The sequence below is a fragment of the Lactuca sativa genome, chromosome 4 (assembly GCF_002870075.4).
Source record: "Lactuca sativa cultivar Salinas chromosome 4, Lsat_Salinas_v11, whole genome shotgun sequence".
NCBI lineage: Eukaryota > Viridiplantae > Streptophyta > Magnoliopsida > Asterales > Asteraceae > Lactuca > Lactuca sativa.
In genome coordinates this window covers 37307465-37330049 of record NC_056626.2, presented here as the reverse complement: position 1 = coordinate 37330049, position 22585 = coordinate 37307465, and the positions used below count along the sequence as shown (strand labels likewise).

Below are 22585 nucleotides of genomic sequence, written 5' to 3'. Positions count from 1 at the left end.
AATGTGAGGTGGTTATAACCATACTGATTGACAAGTGTTTAACACGACGACCTACTGACGCCAAAACTGATGTGGCATTTTTCACCCCTTGGCCTGTCGGCCAAACTATAGCGAACAGTCGGGATGCGGGATTGTCAGACCCATGTAGATCTATACACACAATGTCTGTTCTCCCTCCAGAAGACTCTGGTTACAAAACTCGACATAACAAGTATATTGTTATGTCATGAAGTAGTGGTATCACATTATTGTTATCTTGTTCTTGTTATCGTATGTTCCTTCTGTTCTTGTTATTGTATGTTCCTCCCTGTTCTAGTTATAGTATGTTCTGAACCTCTAAACTATACCTATTATAGTTTACTAGTATGTTTGTTTTGTACTGTCCCTGGTTTGTAGAAAAGACTCGATTATCTATTGAGTTATGATTGTACTTTAAAAACAGAGTTTTATAAACAACTATGTAACATAACTTAAAAGAGTTTTTGAAGTGATTTGATCACTTATAAAAGCATAAGAAATCCTTTAATGTGATGGTTATCACTTATCATAGATAAACATTTACACAATATCATTGTGTTCAACTTATATCCCCCCCCCCCCCCCCCCCCCCCCCGCTTAAAATCATTTAGAAACATTTAAAAGATTGATTATAGGGGTATGAACTCACCTTATGCGGGTGATTCAATTGAAGATTCGAGTAAGGATGAGAAGTTCCACGAATGAAGTCCCGAGGCACAAACGAGTCCTAATTGAAATATATTGATACATATATGTATATAATTAGTGTTTTAACACCACTAAAATGAAGGGAAACAACCTTAGGGACTAGGAAACACTTGAAATGAAGTGTTAGAATCACATGTGACTGATTAAAGGGAGTTCACGGCCACACAAAGTGTGTTTACAGCCAAGCGGAGTTTACGGCCACACATGGAGTGTTTACAGCCCTAGGATGGATTCTATGAAGGGTTTACGACCATGGGTTGAAGGGTTCACGGCCACCCCATGAATTAAGAAGGGTTTACGGCCACAAGAAGCATTTACGGACATAAACACTTGAAGATGGTGCATTTTGGATCTTGTGTAAAACCGTAAATTTTCAAACAATTTTTCACATTTTAAAAACATATTTTCATTCATAAAAATTATAAAATCTCATTGTTTTACATATCAATCCATATATCACAACCCAAGATCATAATGTATAAAAACTCCTCATGTGTGTACTGATCATGCCGGCACCTTCCCGCGATCCTCGCTGGTACCTGAAACACATAACACCAAACACTGTAAGCATAAATGCTTAGTGAGTTCCCCAAAATACCACATACAAAACATGTTAGCCACTCAAGGCTATAACTCTGTATGATCCTCTGGTCAAAGTGTCTCAGTGGGACCCTCCAGTCCCATAACTCTATGGACCCTCTGGCCCTAACTCTATGGACCTTCCGGTCCTCACTCTGTAACTCTAAATCATATAGATAACACATAACATACAATATACTCTGTCACATAACTCTAATTACCACTCTAGGTAAAGTATAGTGAGAAGACTTACCTCGGGTAACTCGGTAAACCTCGATCTCTGAAATACTACACTAGCGTCCGCCTAATAACATAAATAATTACTCTAATTAATACAACTTCTAAAGGCTAGGCTAACCCCTCTCTATAAGTTCTCTAAGAAGGGTAAAAGACCATTCTACCCCTCTAATGGCTCATAAGTCCAAACACTGACTAAACCCTAAAAGTCAACAAAAGTAAACGGTCAAACTTTGACCCAACTCATCGAGTGCACTCGCGTGACTCGGTGAGTACATACGTGTCCTCATTTCCCCAGGTCCTCACTTGACTCGATGCGTCAACCCTTCACTCAAAGGGTCATTACAGGTCGCGAATCGCGGGGCAACCCGACTCGACTCGTCGAGTCCCCTTAAGAACTCGGCGAGTTACTCCCATGTCAACACTAAAATGACCTCCTGAGGTCAGATCCACTTTCCTAAGCTATAGATTTGGCTTCCCCACGACCAAAAACCACATAAAGGTCGAAACTTGACCCGCATGCAACGTATACGAGGCTATCTTTGGCCAAAAGGCTTCTAAAATGGCAGTCCAGACTCTTTTCTTCCTTAAACCAACATAAAGCTGTTGGATAAGGTGTCGAAGTCCATAACTATTTCTGGTAAGTACTTGACCCGACCCAGCATGGTCCATTTGGGTTGCATGGCACCATGCAATTGGATAGACTAAATGAGAGAAATAACACTTGTGGATTATTAATATATTATAAGTTCTAATATATTAATAATATTATTTAATTAGTTTGATCAAGAATTAATTTAGAATTAATTAAGTGATCAAAAGATAACTAATTAAATATATGGGTTGATTATGTAAATCATCCATAACTTGTATAGTGGGCTAAAAGGCTCCATGGATTATCCAGTTGGGTTCCAACCATAGGATGCTCCATGGAAGTTACAAACCCATGGGTCATGGAAATGAAGAGTCATGACACATTAGGGTTTACATGGTGTAACCCTAGATGTGTCAACACTATATAAGAAGCCCATTCTCCACCAAAATCGGCTACACATACGAAACAAGAGGGCTAGGCCGATTTTAGAAGTGTTTATTCTCTCTAAAGTCGTTCCAAAAGCATTTGGTGTTGTGTGAAGCATTTGAGGCATCACACTTGGGGTGCTAGGCTCACAAGGTTTCAAGGATCATAAGCAACAACAAGGTAAGTTATTCTATCTTTCATTCAAGTTAAAAATTGTTCCCCAAGGTTATTAGGGTTGCATGTACACTTAGGGAGTGTTATAATGCTCAAAACCCTTCAGTGGTATCAGAGACTAGGCTTCTTTGTTGATTTTTTGTGCAAACTGTTGAAAAAAATCATTTTTCTATTTTCTGCTCGTATGAACTCGCCGAGTCCATGGGGGGACTCGACGAGTCCATGAACAAATGCAAGCTACTTGTCGAGTCTGTTCTTGCACTCGACGAGTAGAGGTTGCAGTTTTCAGAAATTCGACTTTTGTTGTTGGAAATGGACTAGAAACATTACCCTAAACTGTTTTGGTACTTGAAAACTTGTTTTAGATGGTGTAATGTTTATGCTAATCCATTTGCAATGGCAATTATCAAAATTACAAAGTTTTTAAGTGTAATTTTTGATTCTTGAAAGTGTTCATATTCATGTTCTTGAACTTATGAAGATTAGATGATCATAGGAATTATTTGTAACCTACTTGGTAGTTTAATTCTTGATCATAATGTGTTTTAATGGAGTCCATAACTTGTCCTAAAGTTATGGAAAATCAAAAGTCACACTTTTATTAAAGCCATTAAAAGAACACAAGAGTTATAAAAATGAAGAGTCTTCATTTTATTACTCAATTAACTCATAAGTTATTAGAAATGAAAAGTTTTGAAAGTTTACAAAACTTGCCCTCAAGTTTTGGAACAAGTAAAGTCTTTATTAAAACTTTAGTTCCAACCCTTAGAATTTTAAAAGTTAAAATTCAACCCTTATACTTTATGATATTATAAGTTAATAATAATAATATTGTAACGACCCAATTTTCATGACCAAAAATTTCGTTTTAAAAACATTACTTTAGAAAATATTAAAAGCTAAAAACATTGTCTGATCAAATCATAACACAAGTGAACCATGTCTAAAAGCCAATTCATACATTCAATCAAAATATCAGAGTACAAATCCCAGTGAAGCTCGTAAATGCGGAAACCGGAGAGTGTGTGTGTGACATGCTGCTACCGTGCCGGCTCCTTTCCCCTAGCTGAGGAGGTACCTGAAACCAAAACTGAAGACTGTAAGCACAAAGCTTAGTGAGTTCCCCCGTCGTACCACATACCATACAAACACATAACATACATACTGCCAGGCTATTCTGGGGTGCCTGACTACCCGGTACGACCGTTCTGGGGTGCCGTCCTACCTGTGTCAAGCCATTCTGGGGTGCTAACTACCCATGTCAAGCCATTCTGGGGTGCTGACTACCCGTCGGTCCTAACAACCGACCACAGGGACTGGTCCCCTCATACTACCTCTACCGCATATAACATAACAAGCCAGCATGCAAACATATCATCATATACTGTCAGACGTATCTGGGGTGTCTGACTACCCTTCGGTCCTAACAACCGAACTCGACTACTATCACATACAATGTATCATGCTAGCATATAACATATCAGGTAGTAGTAAACCTAGATGATATCACAAAGACAATCATCTACCATACGTCTCCTACTGGTGGGTCGGCGTTGTGGCCTTAGACCCACCGCTACTGGAAGGTAACTCACCTCGAAGTAGCCGCTGATCTGATCGGGAACTGACTGCCTACTGCTGCTGCTGCTCCGGAAATCCTCCGGCTGCAATTCCCACAATATACCCAATCAAACACTGCGCACTGACCTTTGGGTAAAAAGACCATTTTACCCCTGACCATGCCCTAAGACAAAGTCAGAGTCAACTTTCAGTTGACCCGACTCGCCGAGTTGGCTTTCCAACTCGCCGAGTCCCTATCCAAACGACTGCCCTGAATCCCGATCCTACCTGTCGAGTTAGGCGACGACTCGACGGGTTTACCGGCTTGGGGCTGATAAGTCCTTTAAATAGGGTGCAAACCCCTGAAACTTAGGGTTTCATCCGACAGCTATGACTCGCCGAGTCCAGGATATGGACTCGCCGAGTCGCCAACTTAAACGTGTCCCGGGTCCCGCATCCACTCGGCGAGTCGGACCCATGACTCGCCGAGTCCAAGGCTAAAAGAAAGGAAATACTCAAATAACATTTACGTACCAGGAACCGGGTGCTACAAATATATATGTATATATATATATATATATATATATATATATATATATATATATATATATATATATATATATATATATATATATATATATGTATGTATGTATCTATAAGATCAAGTCGTCTTACCACTAGTACGCCTCATTCACGAAGCCGGTCTATATGGGGGGTATAAGGTTGTTGCCTATAAAATGGCAACTTAATGGGTGTCCACTCTCACACATCGATTCCTTGATCGGTGGAGGGTCGTTAGCCGAACGGGTAAGACAAGGACTTATAAATTCTCATTAAAAGTATGATGAATATTATAAAGTAACTAAATTCTTTTATTAAATTCTCAATCTTAGTTACTTTAGGAAAAATGTGAATAAGGTGCTAATCCATGAAATTACAGTTTACACTTTGTTTAAGTCATTGGTGGAGCGTGTGTGGTTAACCGGCACACTAACTTGGACTTAACAAGGTAGGTAAAGGGTGACTTAAGGTTTATCATAGTATTGGTGGAGCGTGTGTGGTTTACCGGCACATCGATTGAGTGATAAACTTTAAGGGTACCAAGTGATTTGCATGGTTACTTCACACCTCGTTTTGTGATCCACGGTATCCCAGTCACAAAACTTGGAGGGCACACTCGAGATTGAAACATGCCTTTGAAAAGTTCATTGAATCTCAAAAGAATCTAGGAATTTCTAAGAACCAATCAAAAAACCTAATATCTAACATTTCGTTTTTCATGATGGAAATTGGTGAATCGTCATTCACCTACCTTTCAAATATGTTATAGCTTGGATTACGGCATACCTCTTCTAAGTTATAATATATTGTGATTGGATCCTAGGCTTAATATTACATTTGGGTGTTTTATTAAGGACTCTCTTAATATCTAAACTAATCTTGTCCTTCTCTTTCAGATGTCTTCCAACAATGTTGGTTTTGGCTCTAATCCTAGTGGCTCCTTTACCCTTATGAACTTGTGTGGGAAAGTCACTTTTGATGGATCCAACTTTAATGAATGGATCAAAAACATCAGGATGATTACCCGCTATGAGGACAAAGAATATGTCCTCGACATGGAGCTTAAGGAGATTGATGAGACCACTACAACTCCCAGGAGATCGCTGACTTCCAGGCACATGAAAGGGATGCTACCAAAGTGGCATGCATCATGTTGGCCATGATGACAACAAAACTCCAAAAGTCCTATGAGGACTTCTACCCTTTTGAAATGCACCAAGATCTGATGGAAAGATACCATCAAATTGCAAGAAAAGAGAGGTATGAAATCATTTGCTCCATGATAACAACCATGATGAAGGACGGGGAATCCGTCACGAACCACATGTAGAAAATGCAAAGGTGTGTGGATCGGTTGCTGAAGCTTAATGTGAACTTACCTGAGGAGCTTGCAATAGATATCATTTTGCACTCCTTACCATCGTGCTATGATCAATTCCGCATGACATATCACATGAATAAGGAAGAGGTCACACTTAGCACACTTCAGGGATTTCTCAAGACCGCGGAAACAGGTCTTAAGGGGAAGTCGGTTGTTAACACTCCTACTCCAAACTCCGCCCCGGTTTTGGCAATCGGGAAAGGTCGAGGGAAGAAGAGAAAGAGCTCTTCGAAGGGTACCAAGGCTAGGACCCTTGATGACTCTTCTTCAAGTGGAACCAAGAAAGGTTTCGTCACTCCTTCTTCTGACCCAAAAGAGGTTGAATGCTTCTATTGCCATGAAAAGTGACATTGGAAATGGAACTGCCCAAAATACCAGAAAGATGTGAAGGATGGGAAAGTTAAACGCAACCATGCAGGTATTTACACTATCTTATCTAATAACTCACCCCATTCTAATTCTTGGGTCCTTGATACCGGTTGTGGTATTCATATCTGTTCTGATTTGCAGGGACTAAGAAGAAGTGAGAATGTGGAGCATGGAAGAATAAACTTAATCATGGGGAATAGGAAAGCTTTACTTGTCACCAAGATTGGAGTTTATACTTTATCGCTAAGTAGTGGGTTTAGTTTAGATTTGAATAAGTGTTGTTATTCGCCAGAAATGGCAAGAAACATTATTTCCTTTCATGCATTGTATAAACAAGGTTTCACCTTTTCATTTGATAATGAAGTTGGTTCGATGAATGCTTTCTTTAATAATGTTCTTTATTTTAAAGCATTACCTTGTGATGGTGTGTATGAAACTGTATCTGTGGTTGATAACTTAGGAAATAATGTATTGTGTATTGATTCTATTAATGATAATAACTTGGATAAAGCATCATTATGGCATTTTCGTATTGGACATATAAGCAAGAAATGCATAGGCCAACTCCAAAAGGATGGAGTCTTCGATTCATTTGACCTAAAGTCAGATGATAGTTGTGAATCATGCTTACTTGGAAAATTGACAAAGTCACCCTTCACAGGTTCTTATGAGAGGGGTGAAGGTTTGTTGGATTTTATACACACGGATGTGTGTGGACCCTTCAAACATGCCACAAGGGATGTTAATTGTCATTATTTGACTTTTACTGATGATTACATTAGATATGGATATGTCTACTTAATCAAGCATAAGTCAGAGACTTTCGAAAGGTTTAAAGAATTTAAACAGGAAGTCGAGAATCAATTGGGCAGGAACATTAAGATGCTTCGATCTGATCGAGGTGGTGAGTATCTTAGTTCAGATTTCCTCGACTATCTTAGGGAATGTGGGATTGTCTCACAATTGACACCTCCTAGGACACCGCAGTTGAATGGTGTGGCTGAGAGGCGTAATCGAACCTTGTTGGATATGGTTCGTTCCATGATGAGTCGATCTTCGCTACCAATCTCATTTTGGGGGTATGCCTTAAAGACTGCCGCCCATATGCTTAATCTAGTACCTACAAAGAAAGTTGCCAAAACTCCTCATGAGATGTGGACCGGTAAAGTACCCAAACTATACTACATCAATATTTGGGGTTGCGAGGCTTTCGTGAGATGCGAGGCTTATGATAAGCTCGAACCTCGAAGCGAGAGGTGTATTTTCATGGGCTACCCACAGCAATCCTTTGGTTACCTCTTCTATAGACCTAGTGAAAATGTGGTCTTTGTAGCTAGGAGGGCTTTCTTTAGAGAGAGAGAGAGAGAGAGAGAGAGAGAGAGAGAGAAAGAGAAGTTCATAAGCCAAGGAAACAGTGGGAGGCAAGTTGACCTTGAAGAAATTCAAGAGTCAAGTGGTTAAGGAACTTCAAACCCTAGCATTCAACTTGAGGAGGAAACTCATGTTGAGCCAATTGACAAGTCTGTACCTCTGAGGCATTCCACAAGGGTTAGGAATGAACCTGAGCATTACTATGGATTCCATGTTACTGCGGAAGGTGATACACTTATCAGTGATGAGACACTGATAGGTCTGGATGAACCTAACAGTTACGCGGAAGCCATGGCAGACCCTAAGTCAGCCAAGTGGAAAGAGGAAATGGACAGCGAGATACAGTCCATGTATGACAATCAAGTTTGGAACTTGGTTGAGAATGTACCAGGTCGTAAGACTGTAGGGTGCAAATGGATCTTCAAGAAGAAGACCGACATGGATGGTAAGGTACACAATTATAAGGCACGACTGGTTGCAAAGGGTTTCTCACAAACTCCGGGAGTTGATTATGATGAGACCTTTTCTCCAGTGGCCAAGATTAAGTATATTAGGGTTCTGTTAGCCATAGCCGCATTTCATGACTATGAAATATGGCAAATGGATGTCAAAACCGCTTTCCTTAATGGAAAGTTGGCTGAGGATGTTTACATGAGTCAACCAGTGGGTTTTGTCAATACAGAGTAACCTAATAGAGTGTGTAAGCTCGAGAAATCCATTTATGGGTTAAATCAAGCACCTCGCAGATGGAATCTTTGCTTTTATGAGAAAGTCAAGTAATTTGGCTTTTCTAGGAGTGAAGATGATTCTTGTGTATATGTCAAGGCTAGTGGGAGTATAGTTAGCTTTTTGGTATTGTATGTGGATGACATACTACTCATAGGAAATGACATCCCAACTCTACAGGAAGTTAAGCCCTGGCTTGGGAAGTGTTTCTCTATGAAGGACCTAGGAGAAGCTGCCTATATTCTAGGGATAAGGATCTTGAGAGACCGGAGTAAAAGACTAATTGGACTTAGTCAGGGTACCTACTTGGATAAGGTGCTGAAGAGATTCAGCATGCAGGACTCCAAGAAAGGAGAGTTACCCATCCAGAGTAACGCCAGATTGAGTAAGATACAAAGCCCTAGTACTGAGGCTGAGATAGCAGAAATGAGTCGAATACCTTATGCTTCGGTTGTAGGATCGATCATGTATGCTATGACGTGTACTCAACCTGATGTAGCCTTTGCTTTGAGCATGGTTAGCAGGTATCAGGGGAACCCTAGCAAGGCACACTGGACTGTGGTAAAGAATATCCTTAAGTACCTACGGAGTACTAAGGACTGGGTCCTTACCCTCGGTGGGAGTGATGACTTGAGAGTTGTAGGGTATAGTGATGCTAGCTTTCAGACTGATAGAGATAATTTCTGCTCTCAGTCAGGCTGGGTCTTTACCTTAAACGGAGGAGCAACTTCTTGGAAGAGTTCCAAGCAAGAGATAGTGGCTTATTCAACTTGCGACTCAGAGTATATTGCAGCTAGCGAGGCAGCAAAGGAGGCGATATGGCTGAAGAACTTCATTGGAGACCTTAGAGTTGTGCCAGCTATTAAAGAGTCAATGGAAATTTTCTGTGATAGTGAAAGTGTTGTTGCCTTAGCCAAGGAACCAAGGGATCACGAGAGATCCAGACACATCGACAGAAAATACCATTTCATCAGACATCGAATAGAAGAAGGACTCCTCGTGGCGAAGAGGGTATCATCGGATGAGAATCCATCAGATCCCCTCATGAAGGGACTGACACGGGTTAAGCATCTCCAGCATGCTCGAAGCATAGGGCTGAAGGATGATATTAGATTTAGTAGTTAGATACCCGCGAAATTTGTATAGTTTAATTGACATTAGATGATGAATAAAAGTTGTTTTATTTATGAGTAAAGTGTTTATATCTCTTGTCGATCGTTTATTATACTTCTTTTGCATGTTTTGACTTCCAAAATAATTATGGTTGGTATATCATATTATTCAAACCTCCACAGTCGGTCATATGTCGGAAGTAGGTATGAATCAAGACTGTCATGATTGGTTGCAGAGGTCTAAGGTGTTGGACATGGCTACAAAAATCATGAGTGCTCATAAGTTCTGAGCATTGGACCTAACCCACGCTCACTGGAATCACTTCATGGAATTTATCTCGAGTGATCGTGAGATGGTAATATCATATAATTCTTCAAACCTAGAGATATGATTTGTTACTTACGAGTTGGTTATGCATTGATTATACGTAAACGCATTGGTAACTCGATGTTATAAAACAGGCTTTTGTGTATAATTCAATGAGTAGTAGAACAAACATATGATTTGAGTTTATCTGTTCCTTCTTGGATTAGAAGCTGATATATGGGCCCCTCGACGATTTTGTTTTGACCTATGTATCGGGCCCAGTCAGAACTAAGTTGATGTGTTCAATTAAGTTCTTTGTCAAACAAATCGGAAATCGAGAAACAAACTGTTGGACAATAAGTAAGACATTGTTCCATGTATTTGTCCGGCTGATATCTAGAACAGAGGATTATATGATCACTTGTCTTAAATGGCGTATCATCATCTTCTCAGTCCCGAGAGACCTTGAAAGAGCTACGATTGCCGATCGGTTCCTGAAGTCATACTTGCAGTTGTAGTTATTAGACTTATCCAAGTGGGAGACTGTTGGATAAGGTGTCTAAGTCCATAACTATTTCTGGTATGTACTTGACCCGACCTGACATGGTCCATTTGGGTTACATGGCACCATGCAATTGGATAGACTAAATGAGAGAAATAACACTTGTGGATTATTAATATATTATAAGTTCTAATATATTAATAATATTATTTAATTAGTTTGATCAAGAGTTAATTTAGAATTAATTAAGTGATCGAAAGATAACTAATTAAATATATGGTTTGATTATGTAAATCATTCATAACTTGTATAATGGGTTAAGAGGCTCCATGGATTATCAAGTTGGGTTCCACACGTAGGATGCTCCATGGGAGTTACAAACCCATAGGTCATGGAAATGAAGAGTCAAGACACATTAGGGTTTACATGGTGTATCCTTAGATGTGTCAACACTATATAAGAAACCCATTCTCCACCAAAAATGGCTACACATAAGAAACAAGAGGGCTAGGCCGATTTTAGAAGTGTTTATTCTTTCTAAAGTCATTCCAAAAGCATTTGGTGTTGTGTGAAGCATTTGAGGCATCACACTTGGGGTGCTAGGCTTAAAAGGTTTCAAGGATCATAAGCAACAACAAGGTAAGTTATTCTATCTTTCATTCAAGTTAAAAATTGGTCCCCATGTATGCTAGATAGGAATATAACCTTGGAATTCAAATTTTCATGATAATTAGACAAACATAGATCCAAGGTTATTAGGGTTGCATGTACACTTAGGAAGTGTTAGAATGCTCAAAACCCTTCAAAAGCGGATTGGGGAAAGCTCTCTGGACCTCTATGGATCCAGATCCGAAGTCCGACACCACAAGGGACCATCAACATAACAACCTCAAAAGGGGTATAGAAAACCCTAGGTCATAGATATTAATCCCTAAACAGAAAGGGAACCCGATTTGGTACCTCAATAGTGTAGATCTAGGAATGAAACTTTGGATCCACAACTCCCTTGACCTCCTCTTGCTTGGAACAACTTCTCCTATGCTAGAACACACCAAAATCGATCAATATGGCCTTATCTCTCTATCTACTTGCTCAAGCTCTTAAGGGGTACTCTCTCTGGACAGATAGCTACACAAGAGGGCTATAAGGTCCGTTAAATAGGGTCAGGCCCGGGGAATTAGGGTTTCAGCTTACAGCGCGGACTCGTTGAGTCCACTCTTTCCAGCTCGTCGAGTCCGTTCATTAATCGAGTCAGCGATCGCGGTCCTACTCGACGAGTCCACGACTCAACTCGTCGAGTCCCTCTTTTTTTCTCAAAAAATAAAATGATAACATATAATACCTTGAAATCCGGATGTTACAATTCTCCCCCACTAGAATCAGACTTCACCCTCAAAGTCTTACTCTTCAAACAACTCTGGATGTTGCTCACGCATCTCTAACTCCGGCTCCCAAGTCAGCTCGGACCCTGTCCGATGTTGCAACTAGACCTGCACCAGGGGCACCTCCTTGTTCCTCAGAAGCTTGATCTTCCGATCCCAAATCGCAACTGGCCTCTCCACATAATTTAGGTTGGCATCCACCTGAATATCCTCCAATGGTACCACCTCCGACTCGTCAACTATACACTTCCTCAACTGAGACACGTGGAAGGTATTATGGATCTGAATCAACTCCGCAGGTAGCTCCAGACGATATGTTACCTTTCCTACCCTCGCAGTCACCCTGAACGGACCGATGTACCGGGGACCCAGCTTGCCCCTCTTCCTCAATCGGATCATTCCTTTCCAAGGAAATACCTTCAGGATTAAGAAATCCTTCACCTAGAATTCAAGCTCGGATCGTCACCTATCCACATAACTCTTCGGGCGACTCTGGGCTGTCAACAACCTCTGTTCGACCTGCTGAATCTGCTCAGTCGTCTAAAGCACTAACTCAGTGCTGCCCATCACTCGCTGTCCGACCTCTCCTCAGCATATGAGAGTCTGACACCTCCTCCTGTACAACAACTCAAAGGGAGGCATACAAATGCTCGAATGGTGGCTGTTATTATAAGAAAACTCAGCCAACGGAAAATACATGTCCCAACTTCCCCCAAAGTCCATCACACATGCTCGCAGCATGTCTTCGAGCGTCTGAATTTTTCGCTCACTCTGACCATCCGTCTGTGGGTGGTATGCGGTACTAAAATGCAACCTTGTACCCAACTCCTCATGGAATTTCTTCCAGAATCTGGAAGTGAAACGCACATCTCGATCTGACACGATCGAGATCGGCACTCCATGCCGCGATATGACCTTTCTCCCATATAACTCTACCAGCCTCTCAGCAGAAGATCTCTCATTGATAGCAAGAAAGTGAGCGCTCTTCGTCAGCCGATCAACAATCACCCAAATTGCATCGACTCCCCTCGCGGTACTCGACAATTTGGTGATAAAATCCATGGAAATCTATTCCCACTTCCACTCGGGAACCTCTAGTGGTTGCAACTTTCCATGCGGATGCTGGTGCTCGGCCTTCACCCTGCGACAGGTCAGGCACCTCTCTACGAACCACGCGACATCCATCTTCATACAGGGCCATCAATACTCCCTCTTCAGGTCCAAATACATCTTAGTGGCCCCGGGATGGATTGAGAACCTCAATCTATGCGCCTCCTCCATCAGAATGGTACGTTCCCCACCTCCAAACGACACCCGAATCCGACCCTGAAAGGTCATATGTCCACGGCTATCAGCAACGAACTTAGATATCTTCCCGATCACCCGCTCTCTCTTGCAGTTTTCCAGTCCCATGGCCTCTAACTAGGCCTCCCTAATGGTGTCCAACACAGGGGTCGTCACTGTCAATCGCAAACAAACATCTCGTATCGGGGCACTCTCTGCCTTGCGACTCAGGGCATCGGCTACAACATTAGCCTTGCCCGGGTGGTATAGGATTTCACACTCATAATCCTTTACCACATCCAACTACCTCCTCTGACGCATATTCAGGTTAGGCTAATCTATCAGATACTTCAAGCTCTTGTGATCCATGTATATGGTACACCGGACCCCATACAAATAGTGACGCCAGATCTTGAGGGCGAACACCACAGCCCCCAACTCCAGATCATGAGTAGGATATCTCTACTCATGAGGCTTCAACTGCCTCGATGTGTATGTTATCACATGACCTATCTGCATCAGCACCACACCCAATCCCGATATCGATGCGTCACAATACACCACGAAATCCTCCGTCCCCTCCAGAACGGATAATAGTGGGGCTTCGCATAATCTCTAGCGAAGTGTCTTGAATGAGGCCTGCTGCTCTGGGCCCCAACTGAATGCTACACCCTTACGAGTCAACCTGGTGAGAGGAACAGCAATCTTGGAGAAATCTCGGATAAATTTCCGATAATAGCCGGTCAACCCCAGGAAACTCCTGATCTCTTAGGGGGATCTCAGCACCTCCCAACTCATCACCGCCTCAATATTGGCCGGATCGACCAATATCCCATTCTGTTTGACGCGTTGTCCTAAGAACTAGACCTCTCGTAACCAGAAATCACACTTGGAGAATTTGGCGTAAAGCCTCTCCGATCTCAGAACTCCGAGGATCCCTCAAATGCTCTTCATGCTGCTCTCTGGATCCTGAATACACCAATATGTCGTCGATGAACACAATCATTAAACGATCCAACATCGGCTTGCACACCTTGTTCATGAGATCCATGAATGTTGTCGGTGCATTGGTAAGCCCGAAAGGCATCACCACGAACTCGTAATGCCCATAACGAGTCCTGAACGCTGTCTTCTGGATATCCTCCTCATGCACCCTCATTTGAAGATATCCAGACCTCAGATCGATCTTGGAGAATCAAGACGTTCCCTGCAACTGATCGAACAAATTGTCGATCCTCGGTAAAGGGTAACGGTCACTATTAGAAAAACAGCCTTTTACGACGCTCATTACGCATCGTAAAACGCTCAGACGACGTGCAAATGCACGTCAAGGAAGGCCCTGTCATAACGAGAGACGACGCGCTTTTGCGCGTCATCTAGAGACGACGCACATTTACGACGCTCATTTATGACACGCAGTGCGTATCATTAAAGCCGCTGTCAAGAAAGGCCATGTCATAAATGAAGATGACACATATTTTTGCGTATCGTAATTTTTATTTTTTTAAAAAAATATATTTATAGATCTACTAATTTTCAAATTAAATTTGCATTTCATGTCTCATAATAGAAAATAAAATACCATATACAAAAAATACAAACCATTGCACAAAAGTTAATGTTATACAAAATACAAAATAAAATACAATAAATAAGAAAGATAATTCATTGCACTAACATGTCAAATACAAATAATCATCCCTAACTATATAACCTAATACTACATTGCTATTAAGGGACATCATCATAACTTACTGAAGGTCTTGAAACAATGTTATCGTCATCAACTTGTATATCTGCCAAAAACTTAAAAGCAACAACAAATATTTAATGTTTATATATATAACAAGAACATATTGAATGCATAAAATAACAAGAGCTAATAGAACATAACCATATATAATTATTATTAATTAATATACTTGGGACATTGGACACTTGAGAAGTCTGGACAGTTAGAGGGGCAACAGGAGGTGTGAGGGACTTGGTGGTTGCATGTGTTACTAGGTCTCTGAGAAGACTTCACTTCACTACCATGTTTATTTGTACTACTGTCTTTGCTGCAATGAAACCGAAGAAGAAATATATTTTTTCTGAGTAAATGACCTAAATACCCTCAGAATCGTAAATCATAGCCAACAGCAGGAACTCCAAGCCCACCAAGAATTATCGAGCTGATCTGAGATAATTCCTCATTATCTCATATCTTCCCTGACAAAACATTCATTCAATATCATTCTCACCACACACCATATCTCATATCTATTTCTTTTCTTTGATATTTAGAATATTATTATAGAATAACTAAATTATTTTTACTTTAGGCATTATAGGTATATCTTTTCTTTCCAATTTTGGATGGAAACCAATTCCTATAAATCCAATTCCCATCTCTTCAGCAACAGCTTTCACCTGTAAAGTAAAGTAACACATCCACATTTGACATATCACTTTCAACACATGGAATTATATAATCATATCAACTTCATGTAAGGTACCAACCATTACAATTTACAAACCTGGTAAAGGTGTGAATTCACTTCTGCACATGTTTGATGGAGAGTTTCAAGAGGAGCGCTACTAAGCTCAAACTGACCACCAGGTTCCATAGATATACTTTGTTTTCCCTGACATTATTTTTTTTAAAGTTTAGAAATAGACCACATACAATCAAACAGCAGCTTTGGGTTCTTTAAATATACAGTGCTGATTACCTATTTAAGCCCAATTATATTGTCCCCTTCCATGATTTTCTCCCAGTCAAATCTCTCAGAAATAGCATTCAGCAGATCTGCTATTTGTCCATATGTCATAGGCTTCAATGTTTTCAGCTCGAACCCAAACTTTTCATGTTCAATTCCTATTCTGCAATATCCATAACATTCATCATTAATCAACACAGACACATATGTGCAAAATAAAATACTTAGTATAAGAGACAATTAAGTAAGAACCTCTAATTTTCCTTAGTCTTGCATCCAGAAGCAAGGTACCCCACAAGATCTTCTTTTGTAAGTGGGTCTGTAGCAACCACTGCATCCTCTATGGGAGGACTTGCAGCAACAACTACTTGATTTCCTCGTTTGGATTTTACACCAATGGCATCTACATGATGCATCTTTTGGCTACTCTTGGAGGAGGAATCCCATGTCATTTCAGTGGGACCCTATGGACAGCCTTACAGACCACCTCCACCTCATTAGCAGCAGCCGCAGCCTTACCCTATTTCTACACGAATGAGTAAAGAATAATGAAACCTTTCGTTCTCGCACAGTGGTAAGTGAATCCTAGATCTGTTGCTCGAGAATGGTGAGATCATTCATGTCCAAACCATCTAAATCTTCACCAAGAACTCTTTGCCTGCAAAACAATATTTGCCAACTACTTTCTTTAACCTTTAATTAATTTACATAACCGTGATGGGTTTAAGAATAAAACTCCACATTGATTCCACATAGTAGCGCTTTAGACTGATTGACTTCAAAAAAAAACCTTTTAGATGAGATATTTAACCTTTAATGTAATACACTCACCTGATCTCCCTCCTAAGTTTCGTGTTAGTGTCTTAATTTAAGCTTTTTCATAGTCTCCTTCATTCTCTATACATGCATATACACACCACCGTATTACACAAGAATCAGTTTTCATATTTTTACCATTTTAGCCACTAAGTTATCATTTTTTTATCCTAATAGTCATTTAAAGTCTATAAAGCACAATTCTTTTTGTTCAAGAATCTACTCTTGATCTTCTTATTATTTTGTCTATTTCTAATTCCATAAACAACTTAGCATATTAGAATGTTGGACAAAGATGATGACCTGATTAAATGCAGCTCTATATGCTTCCAATTGCCTTATGATACTAGTCTTAACAGAAGCTCTAAATGCTTCCAATTTCGTTCTTGGTAACTCAACTCGCTCATAAACCACCTGCAACAAAAAAACGCCCAAAAGGATCAATAACTTTTGGGTGCTGAATAATCTTTTCCAAATTTTTATGCAAGACGAAAAAAGCCCTAGAAGAGGGAGAAGAAGAAGAAACAAGAGAAATATACGAGTTCCTTGTAAATCGAGGCAGACAGATGCGCAACACGACTTGACCTTCTGACCTCCACCATTTTTGTCCCAATAACACGAGGTTTTGTGCGCTTCATCTTTCATTGTAACACAAAACACACAAAACCAAGTTTAGATCACAATAAAAATCCAATATTGAGACATAATGCACAAATTAGGGCTCATTTAGCTTCATCTTACTATTGTTACAAACAACAAGGAAAACCAACTCACCCAATCACTGTGAGTATCGCCGTCTTGGATTGTGTATTTGCATTCCCCAAGTGTGTTCCACAGTTTGATCGACTTGTCATGTGATGCCGACACGATCTGAAGATTGTCGATCGAGAATGCGACGGAGAGGAAGTCTTTGGTGTGGCCAACGAAGCGGCGTGCGGTGGTTCCGACATTGAGATCCCAGAGACAGAGTTCGTCGTCCCATGAACCGGATAGAGCAAACTGGTAGTCGGAGGAGAGAACGACGTCTTGAACAAAGTGAGAGTGGCCGGTGAGATGGCGTTGTGCGACACCATAGGTCTTGTCTTCCTTGGTGAGGCGCCAAATGATGATTGATTTGTCACGAGAAGAGGTGACGACCATGTCGGAGTTGTCGATTGTGGTGACCCAATCGATGTGGGCCCTCATCGTGCCCCGGAGTACCATGAGTCCGCCATTTTTTTGCAACTGTAAGCTCCTCTCGGATAATACAAGAGGCTGAGAAGAAGCGAAGGTTAGAGATACCCCCATTTTTTTAGGGTTCATTGGTAGAGGATTGTAGAAGGAGAAAGAGATAAATGGCGGGGTGTTTAATTTTGGGGATTTCATTTCCCGGCTATTAAAAAAAATTGGAGAACGCGCCCCTTCATTAAAAAAATATAAAGCGACACCTTTAGAGGACAACCTTTTTTCGTTAGGTGGCCTCCGTGTTTTTTTAGACACTAATTTAAGGGCACGCAAAAATGCGTGACCTCTATCCTTCAGTTTTTGGAAACCGGACATTATTTTTATGGACACACAAAAATGCGTATCTTAAATCTATGAGTGTCATTGTTTGCGCGTCATTAAAGGGTATTTTTCTTGTAGTGGGTTCTAGACCGTCAACTTGTTCAACTCCCGGTAATCAATGCACATTCGATGTGAACCATCCTTTTTCTTGACAAAAAGGATCAGCGCTCCCCACGGCGAGCTACTCGACTGTATAAACCCCTTTCCAAGTAGCTCCTAAAGCTGCAAGGATAACTCCTGCATTTCTGGAGGCACGAGGCGATAGGGCACCTTGGCGATAGGCGCTGCCCCCGGAACCAAATTGATACGAAACTCCACCTGCCTCTCGGGAGGCACACCCAAAAACTCCTCGGGGAAAACATCCGGGAACTCACGCACTATCGGGACCTCATCGACCAACCTCGGTCCCTCTGACCCAGAACGGGTACCCTCGCCATAAACCATAAGAACTCCCCCACTAGGGTATTGTATGGTCACCAACTGTTGCTCGCATTCGATAACTGCTCCAAACTTGCTCAACCAGTCCACGCCCACGATGACACAAACATCTCCCATCACAATTGGGACCAAATCAACTGGGTACTCAACGCCGAAGATCTCAAGTACACATCCTCGAATCACATCAGTGGCATACACCGCTCTCTCATCAGCTATGGAAACTCGCAAATATCGACTTAATGCCTCATGACAGATACTGATATGCTGACAAAAGGCTAACGACACAAAAGACCGACTCGCACCCGAGCCGAATAACACCAAATCCGGTACAAAACTCACAAGAAATGTCCCTACGCATATCATAATATAAGCATAACATCACGACTCAACATAAATAGATGAAAGAATACATACCAGCCACAACATCGGGCGTTGCGCGGACCTCCTCCGCTATCATCTAGAAGGCTCTCCCGCGAGCCTTTGGCGCCTCGGCCTTCACTGGCCGACTCTCGGTAGCTCGAACAGCAGCAGGGGCGGATCCCTGCGATGCCCCCTGGGATGACCTCTGCAACTGCGAACACTCGGCCTTCCGATGTCCGGTATGGTTGTAGTGAAAACAGACTGCAAACCCCTTGGGGCAATCCTTGGCCATGTGCCCCTCCTTTCCACACTTGTAGCAAGACCCTGCCCTACACACCACCTCATGACTCTTGCCGCACTTGCCACAAGTGCGGCCCTTCTGGTTCCCAGATCTCGAATTGGCTGGCTTGGCCCGCTTGGCAGCCGGCTGGGACTGTGTCGGTCGCCAATCCCTCCCCTGAGGCTCCGCCTCCTCCCTGGCCTGAGTCTCGAGCTCAATCTCCCTATTCTGGGCATTTGCTTGAAGCTCGACAAATTTTCGGTATGTCGAGTTCGCCACGAACTCGCGGATGTCTCTCCTCAAAATGCTGAAATATCTACTCATGTGTGCCTGCTCGGAAGACACATGCTCATGGCAAAACATCGCCCTCTCATGGAACATCCTAGTGATCATTGTAACAGACTCAAAACCTAGCTTGAGGGTAAAGAACTCCTGGGTCACACGTTCCCTTTCCACTAGGGGAATGTACTCATCATGAAACATAGCGGTGAACCTCTCCAAGGTCACCACGGCAAGCTCTGCAGAAGAATAGTTCATTGTCACAAACTTCTACCAGTCCTTTGCCCCCAAGAGACGTTGGTTCAGCGCGAACCGAACTCTCAGATGCTCCGGACAAGAACACGTATAGAAGCAATCCTCAATATCAGAAATCCATCTCATCGCAGCGATCGGATCCTGTGTCCCATCAAACTTAGGTGGCTTCGTGTTGTTGAACTCTCGGTACAACAAAGAGTCACCCCCCTGTGGCCTCGCAGCAGCAATGGCAGCGGTGGCCGCAACAATAGCAGCATCAGTAAGAGCAGCATAACGCTCGTCAAAAGTCTCGATCAGGGTGGTCTTGATAAACACAAACATCTCTGGTATCTCAGCTCGGATGGTAGCATCCACCTCTGCGTGAATAAATCTGCGAATCTCCTCATCGCTAACACCATTGCTCTCAGGTGTGTGGCGTGTCCCAACCATGATGTCTTTCTAAAATACAACACAAAATATCAGAGACTCGCTTGAGTGTACACACATACACGATATCCCATTCCTACTCGATCCCTGGTACCCTAAGGATTCTTACTTGGGTTGCGCACTGATCCGGTGCCTTCGATAGTACGGGCCCAATACTACCGTCTACACCGTATCAGTATTCACCCCAAGTCCTCCTCCTAGGATCCCAAGTCCCAAGCACTCTACTCTCTCCATTCATAGACTACTCACTAGCAGATCTCTCACAAGCTCCTCGCTGCTACCTATTCACTCTCAAGCATCTCCTAGCAGCAAAACCCCTAGGCTAAGGCATCACAAATCAGGCCACTCTAGTCCTAATAAGAATACATAGCCTACTCTAGCATTCATATCATATCATAACATATCTCATAACTCATAATGTAAGGGTATTTTGGGAAGCCACCGTTCGGGCGTTGGCTGATCGTACACACTACTCTGCTCTGCTCTTTCAAAAACTTTTTACTCTTTAAGAAAATTTGTTGTGATTTTAATTTGAAAATCTCTCAAATCCTCAGTTTGAGTTCAGATACGCCCGAAGGTACACTCGAATCCCTCAAACCAAGGCTCTGATACCAACTTGTAACACTGTAATTTTTCAAACAATTTTTCACATTTTAAAAACATATTTTCATTCATAAACATCATAAAATCTCATTGTTTCACATATCAATCCATATATCACAACCCAAGATCATAATGTATAAAAACTCCTCATGTGCGTACTGATCATGCCGGCGCCTGAAACACATAACACCAAACACTGTAAGCATAAATGCTTAGTGAGTTCCCCAAAATACCACATACAAAACATATTAGCCAGTCGAGGCTATAACTCCATATGACCCTCTAGTCAAAGGGTCTCAGTGGGACCCTCCAGTCCCATAACTTTATGGACCCTCTGGCCCTAACCCTGTGGACTTTCCGGTCCTAACTTTGTAAATCTGAATCACATATAGCATAGAATCACATAGATAACACATAGCATACAATATACTCTATCACATAACTCTAATTACCACTCTAGGTAAAGTATAGTGAGAAGAGTCACCTCGGGTAACTCGGTAAACCACGATCACTGAAATACTACACTAGCCTCCGCCTAATCACATAAATAATTACTCTAATTAATACAACTTCTAAAGGCTAGGCTAACCCCTCTCTATAAGTTCTCTAAGAAGGGTAAAAGACCATTCTACCCTTCTAATTGCTCATAAGTCCAAACACTGACTAAACCCTAAAAGTCAACAAAAGTCAACGGTCAAACTTTGACCCGAGTCGTCGAGTGCACTCACATCACTCGGCGAGTACATGCGTGTCCTCATTGCTCCAGGTCCTCACTTAACTTGCTGAGTCATCCCTTCATTCAATGGGTCATTACAGATCGTGAATCACGGGGCAACCCGACTCAACTCGTCGAGTCCCCTTATGAACTCGGCGAGTTACTCCCATGTCAACACTAAAATGACCTCCTGAGGTCAGATCTGCTTTCCTAAGCTATAGATCTGGCTTCCCCACGACCAAAAACCACGTAAAGGTCGAAACTTGACCCACATGCAACGTGAACGAGGATATCTTTGGCCAAAAGGCTTCTAAAATGGCAATCCAGACTCTTTTCTTCCTTAAACCAATATAAAGTGGATTGGGGAAAGCTCTCTGCACCTCTATGGATCCAGATCCGAAGTCGAACACCACAAGGGACCATGAAATCAACATAACAACCTCAAAAGGGGTATAGAAACCCTAGGTCATAGATATTAATCCCTAAACAGAAAGGGAACTCGATTTGGTACCTCAATAGTGTAGATCTAGGCGTGAAACTCTGGATCCACAACTCCGTTGACCTCCTCTTGCTTTGAACAACTTCTCCTATGCTAGAACACGCCAAAATCAATCAATATGGCCTTATCTCTCTATCTACTCGCTCAATCTCTTAAAGGGTACTCTCTCTGGACATATAGCCGTACAAGAGGGCTATAAGGTCCTTTAAATAGGGCTGAAGCCTGGGGAATTAGGGTTTCAGCTTACAGCGCAGACTCGTCGAGTCCACTCTTTCCGGCTCGTTTAGTCTGTTCATTAATCCAGTCAGCAGTCGCGGTCCTACTCGACGAGTCCACGACTCAACTTTTCGAGTCCCTCTTTTTCTCAAAAAATAAAAG

The 22585-nt window shown here is 41.9% G+C and overlaps 1 protein-coding gene and 1 long non-coding RNA gene across 2 annotated transcripts; both read right to left on the bottom strand.

Moving 5' to 3' along the window:
* Positions 1-15604: 15604 nt before the first annotated feature.
* LOC111908991 (uncharacterized) lies at positions 15605-16159 on the bottom strand. Its single transcript, XR_002856031.3, has 3 exons — positions 16004-16159; positions 15809-15916; positions 15605-15701 (listed from the first exon to the last, which is right to left on the bottom strand). It is a non-coding gene; the product is annotated as an uncharacterized LOC111908991 (long non-coding RNA).
* A 417-nt stretch (positions 16160-16576) lies between these two features.
* LOC111908985 (guanine nucleotide-binding protein subunit beta-like protein) lies at positions 16577-18094 on the bottom strand. Its single transcript, XM_023904779.1, has 5 exons — positions 17582-18094; positions 17347-17445; positions 17111-17221; positions 16700-16767; positions 16577-16649 (listed from the first exon to the last, which is right to left on the bottom strand). Exons 1-5 carry the CDS (start codon positions 18092-18094, stop codon positions 16577-16579), a joined length of 864 nt encoding a protein of 287 aa, XP_023760547.1.
* Between the last annotated feature and the right edge of the window lie 4491 nt (positions 18095-22585).

Coding starts and splice junctions, on each gene's coding strand:
- LOC111908985 (XM_023904779.1), bottom strand. CDS start 18,094: ATGGGGGTATCTCTAACCTTCGCTTCTTCTCAGCCTCTTGTATTATCC. Junction 17,446..17,581: donor GCGATACTCACAGTGATTGG/GTGAGTTGGTTT, acceptor TTACAATGAAAG/ATGAAGCGCACAAAACCTCG. Junction 16,650..16,699: donor CTTAAACCCATCACGGTTAT/GTAAATTAATTA, acceptor ATTGTTTTGCAG/GCAAAGAGTTCTTGGTGAAG.